This window comes from Rhinoderma darwinii, chromosome 7 (genome assembly GCF_050947455.1).
Source record: "Rhinoderma darwinii isolate aRhiDar2 chromosome 7, aRhiDar2.hap1, whole genome shotgun sequence".
NCBI classification, from domain to species: domain Eukaryota; kingdom Metazoa; phylum Chordata; class Amphibia; order Anura; family Rhinodermatidae; genus Rhinoderma; species Rhinoderma darwinii.
This window is the reverse complement of record NC_134693.1, coordinates 44,121,227-44,139,682: the sequence shown is the minus strand read 5'-3', so window position 1 is coordinate 44,139,682 and position 18,456 is coordinate 44,121,227. Positions and strand designations below refer to the sequence as shown.

Below are 18,456 nucleotides of genomic sequence, written 5' to 3'. Positions count from 1 at the left end.
TTTGCTGCCAGGGAAGGTGTGGGCATGGTAAGGGGGAAAAAAATATGTGGTGTGACATCCTGAATCTAAGTAATCTGCAACTCCCTGCATCAACATAAATAACCTCTTCAATAAGCCTATAATAAATCATTGGACCATAATAGACTAGGTTCTTCATGTCAGGCTAAACACAGGGGAAGGATAAGCACAACATTGAGAGGGTTTATCATATTTTAGCACTTGGATCCTCTTATTAATTGGAAAATTATGTTTTCAGAGTGGATCTTGGCAGTACAGTATTTGTAATTCGAATACAGCATCCCAAGCAATATCAATTATTGTGAACTCCAAGGCAGCAGATGAACGTATACCTCCAATTACTGTTGTGGCTCACATGAATAGTGGTCAAAACACATATCCCAATCCAATGGTCGTATATGCATCGGTTAGTCAAGGCTTATTACCTGTGACAGGGGCGATTGTTACAGCCATTATTGAAACTGTGAATGGAAGCATATACACTCTGGATCTTTTGGACAATGGTGCAGGTAATCCTTTTTTTTTTTTTTTTAATGAAAATACATTTAAATAAAATTTATCAGCACATTATAAAATCTGACGGACAGTCTGTCATTTTAAAAGTTATTGTACAACATGATTCTAATGTGCTGAGCAGTTGACACATGCAAGTTATGGATCAGGTTTGACCCGTGAGCCCGCTCCATACTTTTCCTCCTGGCCTGCACTGTATATATACTTACTGCGGATGTTGGGAAGGGGTTTAAGTCGTTTTCTAGGAAATAGTAAAATATTTTTTTTAAACAAATGTGCTGACAATAGGAAAAAACAAACTTACCTATAAGGGTATGTGCACACACACTAATTACGTCCGTAATTGACGGACGTATTTCGGCCGCAAGTCCCGGACCGAACACAGTGCAGGGAGCCGGGCTCCTAGCATCATAGTTATGTACGATGCTAGGAGTCCCTGCCTCTCTGCAGGACAACTGTCCCGTACTGTAATCATGTTTTCAGTACGGGACAGCAGTTCCATGGAGTAGCAGGGACTCCTAGCATCGTACATAAGTATGATGCTAGGAGCCCGGCTCCCTGCACTGTGGTCGGTCCGGTACTTGAGGCCGAAATACGTCCGTCAATTACGGACGTAATTAGTGTGTGTGCACATACCCTAAGATGTTAACATGGAGTGGAAAATGCTCTTGAAATCATTAAGTCACATCATGTCTCATCATGTCACATTTAAAAAAAAACAAAACACTATGGTAAAGAAGAAAAAAGAAAAAATACCGCAAAATGGTGTGTGTGTGTGTGTGTGTGTGTGTGTGTGTGTGTGTGTGTGTGTGAGTCCAACCTAAATCTGTTGAAAGTTCAAGGGGTTGTCCACTTTGGACAATCCCTACTTGCTAGAAGGGTCCCTTGGCAATAAGCAGATCACAAAGTGTCCTCCTGCTGGGCCCCCAAGTGATCAGCTGTTATCTGTGGGAAAACCTTGCAGTAACTGTTCAATTTCCGTGCAGCGCCACCCCAGGTGAAATCAAGCATTACACGATACCCATTTAAATCAATGAATTATCTGTGTGATGCCAGACAGGACAGAGTAACAGATGGTCTTTGTAACCTTTCTCCACAGGATATGCCATAAATGTCTGATAGATGCTGGTCCCAGATGTGGGACCCATACCTATATCGAGAACACCTGGTGTGGTGGCTGCAAGCTGCCGATTCCATGCAAGGACTAGTAGAGCGGGGTTGCGCATGCTGCGGCTCTCTCCATTCTGTTTTATGGGAGTTACTAAAAAGCGAGCAGTGTTTTTTTGGGCTGTTTACTTAAATCCCATTGAACAGAATGGAGAGAACCGCATGCTTGTGCAGCCTCCTCTCCACTAGTCTCCACCGGGAATCAGCATCTTGCGGAAGCCACACCAGGTGTTCTCTCCACGTGTTCTCGTCTGGAATCCGTGCCCAGCGGCCTTTGCACCAGGCGAAAAGTGGGTCAGGTGACCCCCATTCTCCTTAGAGTTGTCACCCACATCTATCAGACATTTATGGCTTATCCAATATATATATAATTAGAAATGATAACAACACAAATAGTTTTTTACAAATTGTACAAGAAATAGTAGCCACTAACTTGATCAATCCTTAGATATTATCACAGTCTCGAGTCCTAAATGCATGGGTGGCCAGAAGAATGTGAAGCACAGGAGGAAATAGGAGTAAAGGGTTATCGATTTTTTTTCTTCTATTCATAGCTTTATTCTGCATTTTAAAGGAGCTGCCTCACTAAGACAACCCATTACTATTTGCTCTATTAGGGCATATGGACGTCATAAAATGCGGTCCCCTGCTCTGAATGCCCCCTATGAAACAGAATTGAGAGCAACTAAGTATCATCAGCTCTCACTCCAGCGGAGACGGTCTATCCATTATATGAACATCATCTAAATGGGCCGCAATGTAATACTATATAACGATTTAATTTAAAAAAAAAAGTTTTTCTCTTTAAAGTGTTAATTTCTTTTACTCTAAGGGGCGGATGTTGTTAGGAATGATGGCATCTACTCAAGATACTTCATTGCTTTCACTCAAAATGGCAGATACAACTTAAAAGTACGTGATAAACCGGAGAAAAAGAGTCCATATATATCAAGGTATGAAACAACTAAATATCTTTATTGAAAAACAGGAATAAAATACATTAAATAACATAGTCAGAGAATCCAAAAAATAGTCCTTACATGGATCACAAATGTATACATTGAGTCTATATATATATATATATTTTAGAAAACACTTGATGGTATACACAGTTACTATGACTCAATGTAACTTCCACATGGGGTGCATTAACATAGGGATGGTATAAAATATGAATAGTATAAAAAAGGTCAATGTGCCTAACTCTGAAGAAGTCTATGGTGGCTCAGAAGTAAGTAAATGATTGCCTAAAAAAATGGCAAAAAAAAAAAGGCCAGAGGTAGATCCAGAGTATGCACTTACCCATGTATAGGAGGTGAAGTGTGACCCAGCAGTGTAGGATAGCGCCCCGACGCGCGTTTCGCCCGTAGCTTTCTCAAGGGGTGCAGATGTTATGATAGTGCCCTGTTTATATGGGGATCGTTAAAGTCATATGATCTCCCCTCTACCAATCAGGAGTCGATCTAAGCGGCGCCTGGCTATGACGGACATGGGTATCGCCGCCGGACTTCAGTGACCCACTGCGCATGCGCGAATCCCGGGACGCGTCACCAGGGAAACAGCGCAGGCGCAGAGAGCCATATTGAACGACCGGCCGACGAACACCAAGCCCTACCTATTTCATATAGGTCCCATCTAGTGAGCCAGGAAATGTGAGTACATAATTCTGTGGAATGCTCGACCTATACTCTCCAAACATGGCCATTTAATCTTTATATAGAGTTTAGAATTTAAAATTTGTTAACAGGTTAAATCCCTGTAAATTAGCGCCATCTAGTGGTTATATTTAAAAATGGACAGTTTGTATTAAAAAAGAATTTCAAATGAAATACAAGTGTGTAAAATATTGTGATTATGGTGACAATGTGGACAAAAAATTTATGTGCAAATATGAGTAGTTTGTAGGTCGTTGCAAGATACAAATACACTACATATATATGTAACAGTGAATATAAGAAGTTTTAATCCTCAGATAAAAAATATAATATATATATATACAAAACACTATAATCCGAGGAGTATACGTGACATAATTAATGAAACAAAAGTGATTAGGGCAATAAACAAGCAACAAACACAAAACAAAATAGACAATATTGAGGTGTATATTAATTCACACAAAGATATATAATAAGTAGTAAAGAGACAAATAATCCAATATATAAAATACAAATCACATGTATTCATAAAAGGACAAAAATCCCATACAAATGTAAAAGCAGTGATAAAGAATAAAAAATAAAATATATAAAAAATAAAAAATAGAAAAGAGAGAAATTTTGATCGAGCATTCTTTTTTCTTTTCCACGGCAAATCCTGGAATCCATATTGGTCACAGAGATGGAAGTATCAAATTTAAGTAGAGAATCAAATCTGAACACTATCAAAAAAACAACAAAAAAGCACTTTAATATCAATTTAAAACATCAAAAAATTAAAAGTTAAAAACCCGGTAGATATATCACAGAAAGGCTGCAAAACTCAAACTTTCATTTAAGCCCAAAGGGGTCATGGTATCAAGGACTGCAATCCATCTGCATTCTTTTTGGGCCAGCATGGTCTTCGCATCTCCACCTCTGACACCACAGTGTACCCGGTCGATCCCCCTAACCTTAAAGCTTTTAGGGTCTCCTCCATGACAAAGCTTAAAATGTTTAGGGATGGTTTTAAGTATGGTTAAGTCCTCAATTTCCTTTGCCGCCACTATGTCCCTGACATGTTCTCTAACTCGGATTTTGAGTTGTCTAGTGGTGAGGCCCACATAGATTTTAGGACAACCACACGTGGCATAGTAAACCACATGATTAGTGTTACAGGATATGTACTCAAGAATTTTAAAGGTACGTTCACCGCTTGTGGATGTAAATGTGGTTGATCGAACCACATTCACACAAGCCACACAATCACCACATGGATAGCACCCCTGAATAGGGCCTCTGGTCGAAAAGGGCTGTAATTGTTTGGGCACATAGTGGCTTTTAATAAGGATATCTTTGAGGTTCTTAGACCTCCTTGCCGTCATCTGAGGATTTTTTGGTAAAGAGGAAACAAAGGCCTGTTCAGTCTGCAGTACAGGCCAGTGTTTCTTTAGAATTGATCGCATCAGTTCCCATTGGTTGTTAAAGGTTGAGATAAACCTGACCACATAATTGTCCTTCATCCTGACCTTAGCAGGATGTAATAGTGTCCGTCTGTCAGTATTTTTTGCCCGTCTGTAACCATTTTTGATACATCTGTTACTGTATCCTCTTTCCTGGAATCGTGATTTTAAGTCTCTGGCCTGATTCTCAAAACTAACCTCTGATGAGCAGATCCGCCTCATCCTTAGAAATTGACCAACCGGGACAGCCTTAACCGTGGAGTGTATGTGTGCCGATGTGGCATGTAGTAATGAGTTGGTAGATGTCTCTTTTCTGAACACATCCGTCCGCAGCACCCCCTGGGTATCTGCCTCGATGGATATGTCCAGAAAATTGACCTTTTTTGTATCGGCCACATACGTCAGTTTTATGTTACGGTCATTGACATTCAATTCCTGCATGAACTGGAGAAGTGATGTCTCTGTCCCTTGCCAGATGAATAGTATGTCGTCAATGTACCGCAACCAGCACTGCACATGGTCCACGGCGTGGGCACCGCCACCATGCAAAACCTGCCTCTCCCAAGCCCCGAGAAACAGGTTGGCATATGACGGTGCACACGCCGCCCCCATGGCAGTGCCCTGTTTCTGTAAGTAGAATACATCCCTAAATACAAATAGATTATGTGTCAGGATGTACTCCAATAATTCCACTATAAGGTCACATGTTTGGCTGTCCCAGTTGCTCATTCCCAGAAAGAGGCGGACCGCCTCGATTCCATCTTCGTGTCTTATAGAGGTATAGAGGGATTCAACGTCGGCCGTCACCAAGATCATGTCAGGTTCTAAAGTAATCTCATCCAAATGAGTGAGCACATCTGTCGTATCTCTCACGTATGAGGGAAGACATTCTACCAAAGGTTTCAGGTAATAGTCGACGAATTTACAGATGGGTTCGCACAATCCTCCAATTCCCGACACGATCGGTCTTCCCGGAGGATTTGTCAAATTTTTATGAACTTTGGGCAGTAAATAAAACGTCGGGATTTTTGGGTAGATCACGGTCAGACCTTCCAGAATTTTTTTGGAGATTATCCCTTTTTCAAAAGCTAAACTCAGGATATTATTCAGTTCAGCAGAAAAAGACCCCACTGGGTTGAATGTCAATTTAGAGTATGTGTGTTTATCTCTAAGTTGTCTGAATACCTCTTTCTCATATAGTGTGACAGGCCAGATTACAATGTTTCCCCCCTTGTCAGCTGCCTTGTATACGACATCATCGTATGACTGTAATTCTTTTAGGGCAGTCCGTTGGGAGGCTGTTAAATTATCATGGTATCTGTTGGTTGAAATGAGTTTAAAATCATTTATCACCAATTTTGTGAAAATCTCCACTTGTGGACAGATAGACAAGGGGGGAAACCTCGTCGACCGGGGTAATACTGATCGTAGGAACGTACCTTGATCTAAGGTCTGTTCCCGTAACAGGTCCTCAAGGGCTAACAAAGTTTCCCGCTCCACATCGCTGTTCAATCCCAGATTTGTTTCACCCTTGCTGTGTAATTTTTTTAGAATCAATTTGCGGGAAAACAAATGTAGGTCCTTTAATGCTGTGAAAAAATCAAACGGGTTACTAGGGGAAAAGGTCAATCCCTTACTCAAAACAAAGTACTGTGTGTCAGAGAGGACATGCGAAGACAGGTTAATTACCTCGAGGCTATTTTTATATTTCTTGCCCCCTTGGAATGCAGATGTTGTTTTTCGTTTTGTTGCCTGTCTCTCTCTGTTTCGTCTTGGAAAGGTGCTTTCTTGATAATTCTGGGATGTATCACCATTGCGTCTTTCCCTTACAAGCTCATCGTTAGAGGCTACGGAAGAAACCGAACCTGACCTTGACCGAGAGAATGAATGTGACCGTTGTCGTCGCCACTTATAGACTCTATTTTGTGAAAAGTCATTAGTATCTCTCTGAAATTTGGTAGTTTTAATGGAGCAAATTTCCTGCTCCCATTTTTGGAATTCTTTGTCAAGGTCAGTGTTCAGTTTCTCCAGTGCCTCATTTGATAGATCTTTTTTAATTTTGTTCTGAATTTCTTCAATCTCATTCTCCAGTTCGATTAGAGTTTTTGAGTTTGCTTGAACCAGTAAACCCATATAGCCTTTTGAGCATGTAGCGGATAGTTCCTCCCATTTATTCTTAAAGGTTTCGTCCTCTATAGGGAATGAGGGAAAAACCTGGACTCTAAGTACTCTGGGTATGAGGCCTTTAGTCAAATATCGGTCCAGAAAGGCCCTATTCCACCATATTCTGGTTCTTTGTTTTAACAGCTCTTTTAATCTATTAATACATTCCCTAATATCTCTACCGTTGGTATCTAAAAGCACATTTGGATTCTCTTTAAAAACCTCGTTAATCTGCGAGAGCCAGGATTGGTCTCGCGTACGGAAGTCCATAGTGGGCCTGGAGCCAACTGCTGTGGAAAGCACACAGAGAATAATATTGATTAGACAAGATGTCTCACAGGACAAATGCATATAAGAGGTGGGAAAAACACTCAACCACCCATATGAAAAATTAGAGATAAAGACTCTAACAATATATGATAAACCGGAGAAAAAGAGTCCATATATATCAAGGTATGAAACAACTAAATATCTTTATTGAAAAACAGGAATAAAATACATTAAATAACATAGTCAGAGAATCCAAAAAATAGTCCTTACATGGATCACAAATGTATACATTGAGTCTATATATATATATATATTTTAGAAAACACTTGATGGTATACACAGTTACTATGACTCAATGTAACTTCCACATGGGGTGCATTAACATAGGGATGGTATAAAATATGAATAGTATAAAAAAGGTCAATGTGCCTAACTCTGAAGAAGTCTATGGTGGCTCAGAAGTAAGTAAATGATTGCCTAAAAAAATGGCAAAAAAAAAAAAAGGCCAGAGGTAGATCCAGAGTATGCACTTACCCATATATAGGAGGTGAAGTGTGACCCAGCAGTGTAGGATAGCGCCCCGACGCGCGTTTCGCCCGTAGCTTTCTCAAGGGGTGCAGATGTTATGATAGTGCCCTGTTTATATGGGGATCGTTAAAGTCATATGATCTCCCCTCTACCAATCAGGAGTCGATCTAAGCGGCGCCTGGCTATGACGGACATGGGTATCGCCGCCGGACTTCAGTGACCCACTGCGCATGCGCGAATCCCGGGACGCGTCACCAGGGAAACAGCGCAGGCGCAGAGAGCCATATTGAACGACCGGCCGACGAACACCAAGCCCTACCTATTTCATATAGGTCCCATCTAGTGAGCCAGGAAATGTGAGTACATAATTCTGTGGAATGCTCGACCTATACTCTCCAAACATGGCCATTTAATCTTTATATAGAGTTTAGAATTTAAAATTTGTTAACAGGTTAAATCCCTGTAAATTAGCGCCATCTAGTGGTTATATTTAAAAATGGACAGTTTGTATTAAAAAAGAATTTCAAATGAAATACAAGTGTGTAAAATATTGTGATTATGGTGACAATGTGGACAAAAAATTTATGTGCAAATATGAGTAGTTTGTAGGTCGTTGCAAGATACAAATACACTACATATATATGTAACAGTGAATATAAGAAGTTTTAATCCTCAGATAAAAAATATAATATATATATATACAAAACACTATAATCCGAGGAGTATACGTGACATAATTAATGAAACAAAAGTGATTAGGGCAATAAACAAGCAACAAACACAAAACAAAATAGACAATATTGAGGTGTATATTAATTCACACAAAGATATATAATAAGTAGTAAAGAGACAAATAATCCAATATATAAAATACAAATCACATGTATTCATAAAAGGACAAAAATCCCATACAAATGTAAAAGCAGTGATAAAGAATAAAAAATAAAATATATAAAAAATAAAAAATAGAAAAGAGAGAAATTTTGATCGAGCATTCTTTTTTCTTTTCCACGGCAAATCCTGGAATCCATATTGGTCACAGAGATGGAAGTATCAAATTTAAGTAGAGAATCAAATCTGAACACTATCAAAAAAACAACAAAAAAGCACTTTAATATCAATTTAAAACATCAAAAAATTAAAAGTTAAAAACCCGGTAGATATATCACAGAAAGGCTGCAAAACTCAAACTTTCATTTAAACCCAAAGGGGTCATGGTATCAAGGACTGCAATCCATCTGCATTCTTTTTGGGCCAGCATGGTCTTCGCATCTCCACCTCTGACACCACAGTGTACCCGGTCGATCCCCCTAACCTTAAAGCTTTTAGGGTCTCCTCCATGACAAAGCTTAAAATGTTTAGGGATGGTTTTAAGTATGGTTAAGTCCTCAATTTCCTTTGCCGCCACTATGTCCCTGACATGTTCTCTAACTCGGATTTTGAGTTGTCTAGTGGTGAGGCCCACATAGATTTTAGGACAACCACACGTGGCATAGTAAACCACATGATTAGTGTTACAGGATATGTACTCAAGAATTTTAAAGGTACGTTCACCGCTTGTGGATGTAAATGTGGTTGATCGAACCACATTCACACAAGCCACACAATCACCACATGGATAGCACCCCTGAATAGGGCCTCTGGTCGAAAAGGGCTGTAATTGTTTGGGCACATAGTGGCTTTTAATAAGGATATCTTTGAGGTTCTTAGACCTCCTTGCCGTCATCTGAGGATTTTTTGGTAAAGAGGAAACAAAGGCCTGTTCAGTCTGCAGTACAGGCCAGTGTTTCTTTAGAATTGATCGCATCAGTTCCCATTGGTTGTTAAAGGTTGAGATAAACCTGACCACATAATTGTCCTTCATCCTGACCTTAGCAGGATGTAATAGTGTCCGTCTGTCAGTATTTTTTGCCCGTCTGTAACCATTTTTGATACATCTGTTACTGTATCCTCTTTCCTGGAATCGTGATTTTAAGTCTCTGGCCTGATTCTCAAAACTAACCTCTGATGAGCAGATCCGCCTCATCCTTAGAAATTGACCAACCGGGACAGCCTTAACCGTGGAGTGTATGTGTGCCGATGTGGCATGTAGTAATGAGTTGGTAGATGTCTCTTTTCTGAACACATCCGTCCGCAGCACCCCCTGGGTATCTGCCTCGATGGATATGTCCAGAAAATTGACCTTTTTTGTATCGGCCACATACGTCAGTTTTATGTTACGGTCATTGACATTCAATTCCTGCATGAACTGGAGAAGTGATGTCTCTGTCCCTTGCCAGATGAATAGTATGTCGTCAATGTACCGCAACCAGCACTGCACATGGTCCACGGCGTGGGCACCGCCACCATGCAAAACCTGCCTCTCCCAAGCCCCGAGAAACAGGTTGGCATATGACGGTGCACACGCCGCCCCCATGGCAGTGCCCTGTTTCTGTAAGTAGAATACATCCCTAAATACAAATAGATTATGTGTCAGGATGTACTCCAATAATTCCACTATAAGGTCACATGTTTGGCTGTCCCAGTTGCTCATTCCCAGAAAGAGGCGGACCGCCTCGATTCCATCTTCGTGTCTTATAGAGGTATAGAGGGATTCAACGTCGGCCGTCACCAAGATCATGTCAGGTTCTAAAGTAATCTCATCCAAATGAGTGAGCACATCTGTCGTATCTCTCACGTATGAGGGAAGACATTCTACCAAAGGTTTCAGGTAATAGTCGACGAATTTACAGATGGGTTCGCACAATCCTCCAATTCCCGACACGATCGGTCTTCCCGGAGGATTTGTCAAATTTTTATGAACTTTGGGCAGTAAATAAAACGTCGGGATTTTTGGGTAGATCACGGTCAGACCTTCCAGAATTTTTTTGGAGATTATCCCTTTTTCAAAAGCTAAACTCAGGATATTATTCAGTTCAGCAGAAAAAGACCCCACTGGGTTGAATGTCAATTTAGAGTATGTGTGTTTATCTCTAAGTTGTCTGAATACCTCTTTCTCATATAGTGTGACAGGCCAGATTACAATGTTTCCCCCCTTGTCAGCTGCCTTGTATACGACATCATCGTATGACTGTAATTCTTTTAGGGCAGTCCGTTGGGAGGCTGTTAAATTATCATGGTATCTGTTGGTTGAAATGAGTTTAAAATCATTTATCACCAATTTTGTGAAAATCTCCACTTGTGGACAGATAGACAAGGGGGGAAACCTCGTCGACCGGGGTAATACTGATCGTGGGAACGTACCTTGATCTAAGGTCTGTTCCCGTAACAGGTCCTCAAGGGCTAACAAAGTTTCCCGCTCCACATCGCTGTTCAATCCCAGATTTGTTTCACCCTTGCTGTGTAATTTTTTTAGAATCAATTTGCGGGAAAACAAATGTAGGTCCTTTAATGCTGTGAAAAAATCAAACGGGTTACTAGGGGAAAAGGTCAATCCCTTACTCAAAACAAAGTACTGTGTGTCAGAGAGGACATGCGAAGACAGGTTAATTACCTCGAGGCTATTTTTATATTTCTTGCCCCCTTGGAATGCAGATGTTGTTTTTCGTTTTGTTGCGTGTCTCTCTCTGTTTCGTCTTGGAAAGGTGCTTTCTTGATAATTCTGGGATGTATCACCATTGCGTCTTTCCCTTACAAGCTCATCGTTAGAGGCTACGGAAGAAACCGAACCTGACCTTGACCGAGAGAATGAATGTGACCGTTGTCGTCGCCACTTATAGACTCTATTTTGTGAAAAGTCATTAGTATCTCTCTGAAATTTGGTAGTTTTAATGGAGCAAATTTCCTGCTCCCATTTTTGGAATTCTTTGTCAAGGTCAGTGTTCAGTTTCTCCAGTGCCTCATTTGATAGATCTTTTTTAATTTTGTTCTGAATTTCTTCAATCTCATTCTCCAGTTCGATTAGAGTTTTTGAGTTTGCTTGAACCAGTAAACCCATATAGCCTTTTGAGCATGTAGCGGATAGTTCCTCCCATTTATTCTTAAAGGTTTCGTCCTCTATAGGGAATGAGGGAAAAACCTGGACTCTAAGTCCTCTGGGTATGAGGCCTTTAGTCAAATATCGGTCCAGAAAGGCCCTATTCCACCATATTCTGGTTCTTTGTTTTAACAGCTCTTTTAATCTATTAATACATTCCCTAATATCTCTACCGTTGGTATCTAAAAGCACATTTGGATTCTCTTTAAAAACCTCGTTAATCTGCGAGAGCCAGGATTGGTCTCGCGTACGGAAGTCCATAGTGGGCCTGGAGCCAACTGCTGTGGAAAGCACACAGAGAATAATATTGATTAGACAAGATGTCTCACAGGACAAATGCATATAAGAGGTGGGAAAAACACTCAACCACCCATATGAAAAATTAGAGATAAAGACTCTAACAATATATGATAAACCGGAGAAAAAGAGTCCATATATATCAAGGTATGAAACAACTAAATATCTTTATTGAAAAACAGGAATAAAATACATTAAATAACATAGTCAGAGAATCCAAAAAATAGTCCTTACATGGATCACAAATGTATACATTGAGTCTATATATATATATATATATTTTAGAAAACACTTGATGGTATACACAGTTACTATGACTCAATGTAACTTCCACATGGGGTGCATTAACATAGGGATGGTATAAAATATGAATAGTATAAAAAAGGTCAATGTGCCTAACTCTGAAGAAGTCTATGGTGGCTCAGAAGTAAGTAAATGATTGCCTAAAAAAATGGCAAAAAAAAAAAAAAAAAAAAAAAAAAAAAAGGCCAGAGGTAGATCCAGAGTATGCACTTACCCATGTATAGGAGGTGAAGTGTGACCCAGCAGTGTAGGATAGCGCCCCGACGCGCGTTTCGCCCGTAGCTTTCTCAAGGGGTGCAGATGTTATGATAGTGCCCTGTTTATATGGGGATCGTTAAAGTCATATGATCTCCCCTCTACCAATCAGGAGTCGATCTAAGCGGCGCCTGGCTATGACGGACATGGGTATCGCCGCCGGACTTCAGTGACCCACTGCGCATGCGCGAATCCCGGGACGCGTCACCAGGGAAACAGCGCAGGCGCAGAGAGCCATATTGAACGACCGGCCGACGAACACCAAGCCCTACCTATTTCATATAGGTCCCATCTAGTGAGCCAGGAAATGTGAGTACATAATTCTGTGGAATGCTCGACCTATACTCTCCAAACATGGCCATTTAATCTTTATATAGAGTTTAGAATTTAAAATTTGTTAACAGGTTAAATCCCTGTAAATTAGCGCCATCTAGTGGTTATATTTAAAAATGGACAGTTTGTATTAAAAAAGAATTTCAAATGAAATACAAGTGTGTAAAATATTGTGATTATGGTGACAATGTGGACAAAAAATTTATGTGCAAATATGAGTAGTTTGTAGGTCGTTGCAAGATACAAATACACTACATATATATGTAACAGTGAATATAAGAAGTTTTAATCCTCAGATAAAAAATATAATATATATATATACAAAACACTATAATCCGAGGAGTATACGTGACATAATTAATGAAACAAAAGTGATTAGGGCAATAAACAAGCAACAAACACAAAACAAAATAGACAATATTGAGGTGTATATTAATTCACACAAAGATATATAATAAGTAGTAAAGAGACAAATAATCCAATATATAAAATACAAATCACATGTATTCATAAAAGGACAAAAATCCCATACAAATGTAAAAGCAGTGATAAAGAATAAAAAATAAAATATATAAAAAATAAAAAATAGAAAAGAGAGAAATTTTGATCGAGCATTCTTTTTTCTTTTCCACGGCAAATCCTGGAATCCATATTGGTCACAGAGATGGAAGTATCAAATTTAAGTAGAGAATCAAATCTGAACACTATCAAAAAAACAACAAAAAAGCACTTTAATATCAATTTAAAACATCAAAAAATTAAAAGTTAAAAACCCGGTAGATATATCACAGAAAGGCTGCAAAACTCAAACTTTCATTTAAACCCAAAGGGGTCATGGTATCAAGGACTGCAATCCATCTGCATTCTTTTTGGGCCAGCATGGTCTTCGCATCTCCACCTCTGACACCACAGTGTACCCGGTCGATCCCCCTAACCTTAAAGCTTTTAGGGTCTCCTCCATGACAAAGCTTAAAATGTTTAGGGATGGTTTTAAGTATGGTTAAGTCCTCAATTTCCTTTGCCGCCACTATGTCCCTGACATGTTCTCTAACTCGGATTTTGAGTTGTCTAGTGGTGAGGCCCACATAGATTTTAGGACAACCACACGTGGCATAGTAAACCACATGATTAGTGTTACAGGATATGTACTCAAGAATTTTAAAGGTACGTTCACCGCTTGTGGATGTAAATGTGGTTGATCGAACCACATTCACACAAGCCACACAATCACCACATGGATAGCACCCCTGAATAGGGCCTCTGGTCGAAAAGGGCTGTAATTGTTTGGGCACATAGTGGCTTTTAATAAGGATATCTTTGAGGTTCTTAGACCTCCTTGCCGTCATCTGAGGATTTTTTGGTAAAGAGGAAACAAAGGCCTGTTCAGTCTGCAGTACAGGCCAGTGTTTCTTTAGAATTGATCGCATCAGTTCCCATTGGTTGTTAAAGGTTGAGATAAACCTGACCACATAATTGTCCTTCATCCTGACCTTAGCAGGATGTAATAGTGTCCGTCTGTCAGTATTTTTTGCCCGTCTGTAACCATTTTTGATACATCTGTTACTGTATCCTCTTTCCTGGAATCGTGATTTTAAGTCTCTGGCCTGATTCTCAAAACTAACCTCTGATGAGCAGATCCGCCTCATCCTTAGAAATTGACCAACCGGGACAGCCTTAACCGTGGAGTGTATGTGTGCCGATGTGGCATGTAGTAATGAGTTGGTAGATGTCTCTTTTCTGAACACATCCGTCCGCAGCACCCCCTGGGTATCTGCCTCGATGGATATGTCCAGAAAATTGACCTTTTTTGTATCGGCCACATACGTCAGTTTTATGTTACGGTCATTGACATTCAATTCCTGCATGAACTGGAGAAGTGATGTCTCTGTCCCTTGCCAGATGAATAGTATGTCGTCAATGTACCGCAACCAGCACTGCACATGGTCCACGGCGTGGGCACCGCCACCATGCAAAACCTGCCTCTCCCAAGCCCCGAGAAACAGGTTGGCATATGACGGTGCACACGCCGCCCCCATGGCAGTGCCCTGTTTCTGTAAGTAGAATACATCCCTAAATACAAATAGATTATGTGTCAGGATGTACTCCAATAATTCCACTATAAGGTCACATGTTTGGCTGTCCCAGTTGCTCATTCCCAGAAAGGGGCGGACCGCCTCGATTCCATCTTCGTGTCTTATAGAGGTATAGAGGGATTCAACGTCGGCCGTCACCAAGATCATGTCAGGTTCTAAAGTAATCTCATCCAAATGAGTGAGCACATCTGTCGTATCTCTCACGTATGAGGGAAGACATTCTACCAAAGGTTTCAGGTAATAGTCGACGAATTTACAGATGGGTTCGCACAATCCTCCAATTCCCGACACGATCGGTCTTCCCGGAGGATTTGTCAAATTTTTATGAACTTTGGGCAGTAAATAAAACGTCGGGATTTTTGGGTAGATCACGGTCAGACCTTCCAGAATTTTTTTGGAGATTATCCCTTTTTCAAAAGCTAAACTCAGGATATTATTCAGTTCAGCAGAAAAAGACCCCACTGGGTTGAATGTCAATTTAGAGTATGTGTGTTTATCTCTAAGTTGTCTGAATACCTCTTTCTCATATAGTGTGACAGGCCAGATTACAATGTTTCCCCCCTTGTCAGCTGCCTTGTATACGACATCATCGTATGACTGTAATTCTTTTAGGGCAGTCCGTTGGGAGGCTGTTAAATTATCATGGTATCTGTTGGTTGAAATGAGTTTAAAATCATTTATCACCAATTTTGTGAAAATCTCCACTTGTGGACAGATAGACAAGGGGGGAAACCTCGTCGACCGGGGTAATACTGATCGTGGGAACGTACCTTGATCTAAGGTCTGTTCCCGTAACAGGTCCTCAAGGGCTAACAAAGTTTCCCGCTCCACATCGCTGTTCAATCCCAGATTTGTTTCACCCTTGCTGTGTAATTTTTTTAGAATCAATTTGCGGGAAAACAAATGTAGGTCCTTTAATGCTGTGAAAAAATCAAACGGGTTACTAGGGGAAAAGGTCAATCCCTTACTCAAAACAAAGTACTGTGTGTCAGAGAGGACATGCGAAGACAGGTTAATTACCTCGAGGCTATTTTTATATTTCTTGCCCCCTTGGAATGCAGATGTTGTTTTTCGTTTTGTTGCCTGTCTCTCTCTGTTTCGTCTTGGAAAGGTGCTTTCTTGATAATTCTGGGATGTATCACCATTGCGTCTTTCCCTTACAAGCTCATCGTTAGAGGCTACGGAAGAAACCGAACCTGACCTTGACCGAGAGAATGAATGTGACCGTTGTCGTCGCCACTTATAGACTCTATTTTGTGAAAAGTCATTAGTATCTCTCTGAAATTTGGTAGTTTTAATGGAGCAAATTTCCTGCTCCCATTTTTGGAATTCTTTGTCAAGGTCAGTGTTCAGTTTCTCCAGTGCCTCATTTGATAGATCTTTTTTAATTTTGTTCTGAATTTCTTCAATCTCATTCTCCAGTTCGATTAGAGTTTTTGAGTTTGCTTGAACCAGTAAACCCATATAGCCTTTTGAGCATGTAGCGGATAGTTCCTCCCATTTATTCTTAAAGGTTTCGTCCTCTATAGGGAATGAGGGAAAAACCTGGACTCTAAGTCCTCTGGGTATGAGGCCTTTAGTCAAATATCGGTCCAGAAAGGCCCTATTCCACCATATTCTGGTTCTTTGTTTTAACAGCTCTTTTAATCTATTAATACATTCCCTAATATCTCTACCGTTGGTATCTAAAAGCACATTTGGATTCTCTTTAAAAACCTCGTTAATCTGCGAGAGCCAGGATTGGTCTCGCGTACGGAAGTCCATAGTGGGCCTGGAGCCAACTGCTGTGGAAAGCACACAGAGAATAATATTGATGAGACAAGATGTCTCACAGGACAAATGCATATAAGAGGTGGGAAAAACACTCAACCACCCATATGAAAAATTAGAGATAAAGACTCTAACAATATATGATAAACCGGAGAAAAAGAGTCCATATATATCAAGGTATGAAACAACTAAATATCTTTATTGAAAAACAGGAATAAAATACATTAAATAACATAGTCAGAGAATCCAAAAAATAGTCCTTACATGGATCACAAATGTATACATTGAGTCTATATATATATATATATTTTAGAAAACACTTGATGGTATACACAGTTACTATGACTCAATGTAACTTCCACATGGGGTGCATTAACATAGGGATGGTATAAAATATGAATAGTATAAAAAAGGTCAATGTGCCTAACTCTGAAGAAGTCTATGGTGGCTCAGAAGTAAGTAAATGATTGCCTAAAAAAATGGCAAAAAAAAAAGGCCAGAGGTAGATCCAGAGTATGCACTTACCCATGTATAGGAGGTGAAGTGTGACCCAGCAGTGTAGGATAGCGCCCCGACGCGCGTTTCGCCCGTAGCTTTCTCAAGGGGTGCAGATGTTATGATAGTGCCCTGTTTATATGGGGATCGTTAAAGTCATATGATCTCCCCTCTACCAATCAGGAGTCGATCTAAGCGGCGCCTGGCTATGACGGACATGGGTATCGCCGCCGGACTTCAGTGACCCACTGCGCATGCGCGAATCCCGGGACGCGTCACCAGGGAAACAGCGCAGGCGCAGAGAGCCATATTGAACGACCGGCCGACGAACACCAAGCCCTACCTATTTCATATAGGTCCCATCTAGTGAGCCAGGAAATGTGAGTACATAATTCTGTGGAATGCTCGACCTATACTCTCCAAACATGGCCATTTAATCTTTATATAGAGTTTAGAATTTAAAATTTGTTAACAGGTTAAATCCCTGTAAATTAGCGCCATCTAGTGGTTATATTTAAAAATGGACAGTTTGTATTAAAAAAGAATTTCAAATGAAATACAAGTGTGTAAAATATTGTGATTATGGTGACAATGTGGACAAAAAATTTATGTGCAAATATGAGTAGTTTGTAGGTCGTTGCAAGATACAAATACACTACATATATATGTAACAGTGAATATAAGAAGTTTTAATCCTCAGATAAAAAATATAATATATATATATACAAAACACTATAATCCGAGGAGTATACGTGACATAATTAATGAAACAAAAGTGATTAGGGCAATAAACAAGCAACAAACACAAAACAAAATAGACAATATTGAGGTGTATATTAATTCACACAAAGATATATAATAAGTAGTAAAGAGACAAATAATCCAATATATAAAATACAAATCACATGTATTCATAAAAGGACAAAAATCCCATACAAATGTAAAAGCAGTGATAAAGAATAAAAAATAAAATATATAAAAAATAAAAAATAGAAAAGAGAGAAATTTTGATCGAGCATTCTTTTTTCTTTTCCACGGCAAATCCTGGAATCCATATTGGTCACAGAGATGGAAGTATCAAATTTAAGTAGAGAATCAAATCTGAACACTATCAAAAAAACAACAAAAAAGCACTTTAATATCAATTTAAAACATCAAAAAATTAAAAGTTAAAA

General features: G+C 39.8%; 2 protein-coding genes across 2 annotated transcripts in view; one reads left to right on the top strand and one right to left on the bottom strand.

Moving 5' to 3' along the window:
• The window catches only part of LOC142657448 (calcium-activated chloride channel regulator 1-like), a 76,614-nt gene that overhangs the window by 24,488 nt on the left and 33,670 nt on the right, over positions 1-18,456 (top strand). Inside the window, exons 12-13 of the mRNA XM_075832478.1 lie at positions 257-527; positions 2,531-2,614. Coding sequence (XP_075688593.1) covers positions 257-527; positions 2,531-2,614 — 355 coding nt within the window. The remainder of the gene's footprint in view (positions 1-256; positions 528-2,530; positions 2,615-18,456) is intronic.
• LOC142657838 (uncharacterized) lies at positions 13,455-16,780 on the bottom strand. The gene is made up of 3 exons (XM_075833270.1): positions 16,037-16,780; positions 15,787-15,936; positions 13,455-13,627 (listed from the first exon to the last, which is right to left on the bottom strand). The coding sequence occupies exons 1-2, from the start codon at positions 16,778-16,780 to the stop codon at positions 15,931-15,933; spliced, it is 750 nt and encodes a 249-aa protein (XP_075689385.1). The 3' UTR covers positions 13,455-13,627; positions 15,787-15,930.

What these genes read in the sequence shown, in the direction of transcription:
- LOC142657838 (XM_075833270.1), bottom strand. Translation starts at nt 16,780, where the DNA reads ATGGACTTCCGTACGCGAGACCAATCCTGGCTCTCGCAGATTAACGAG.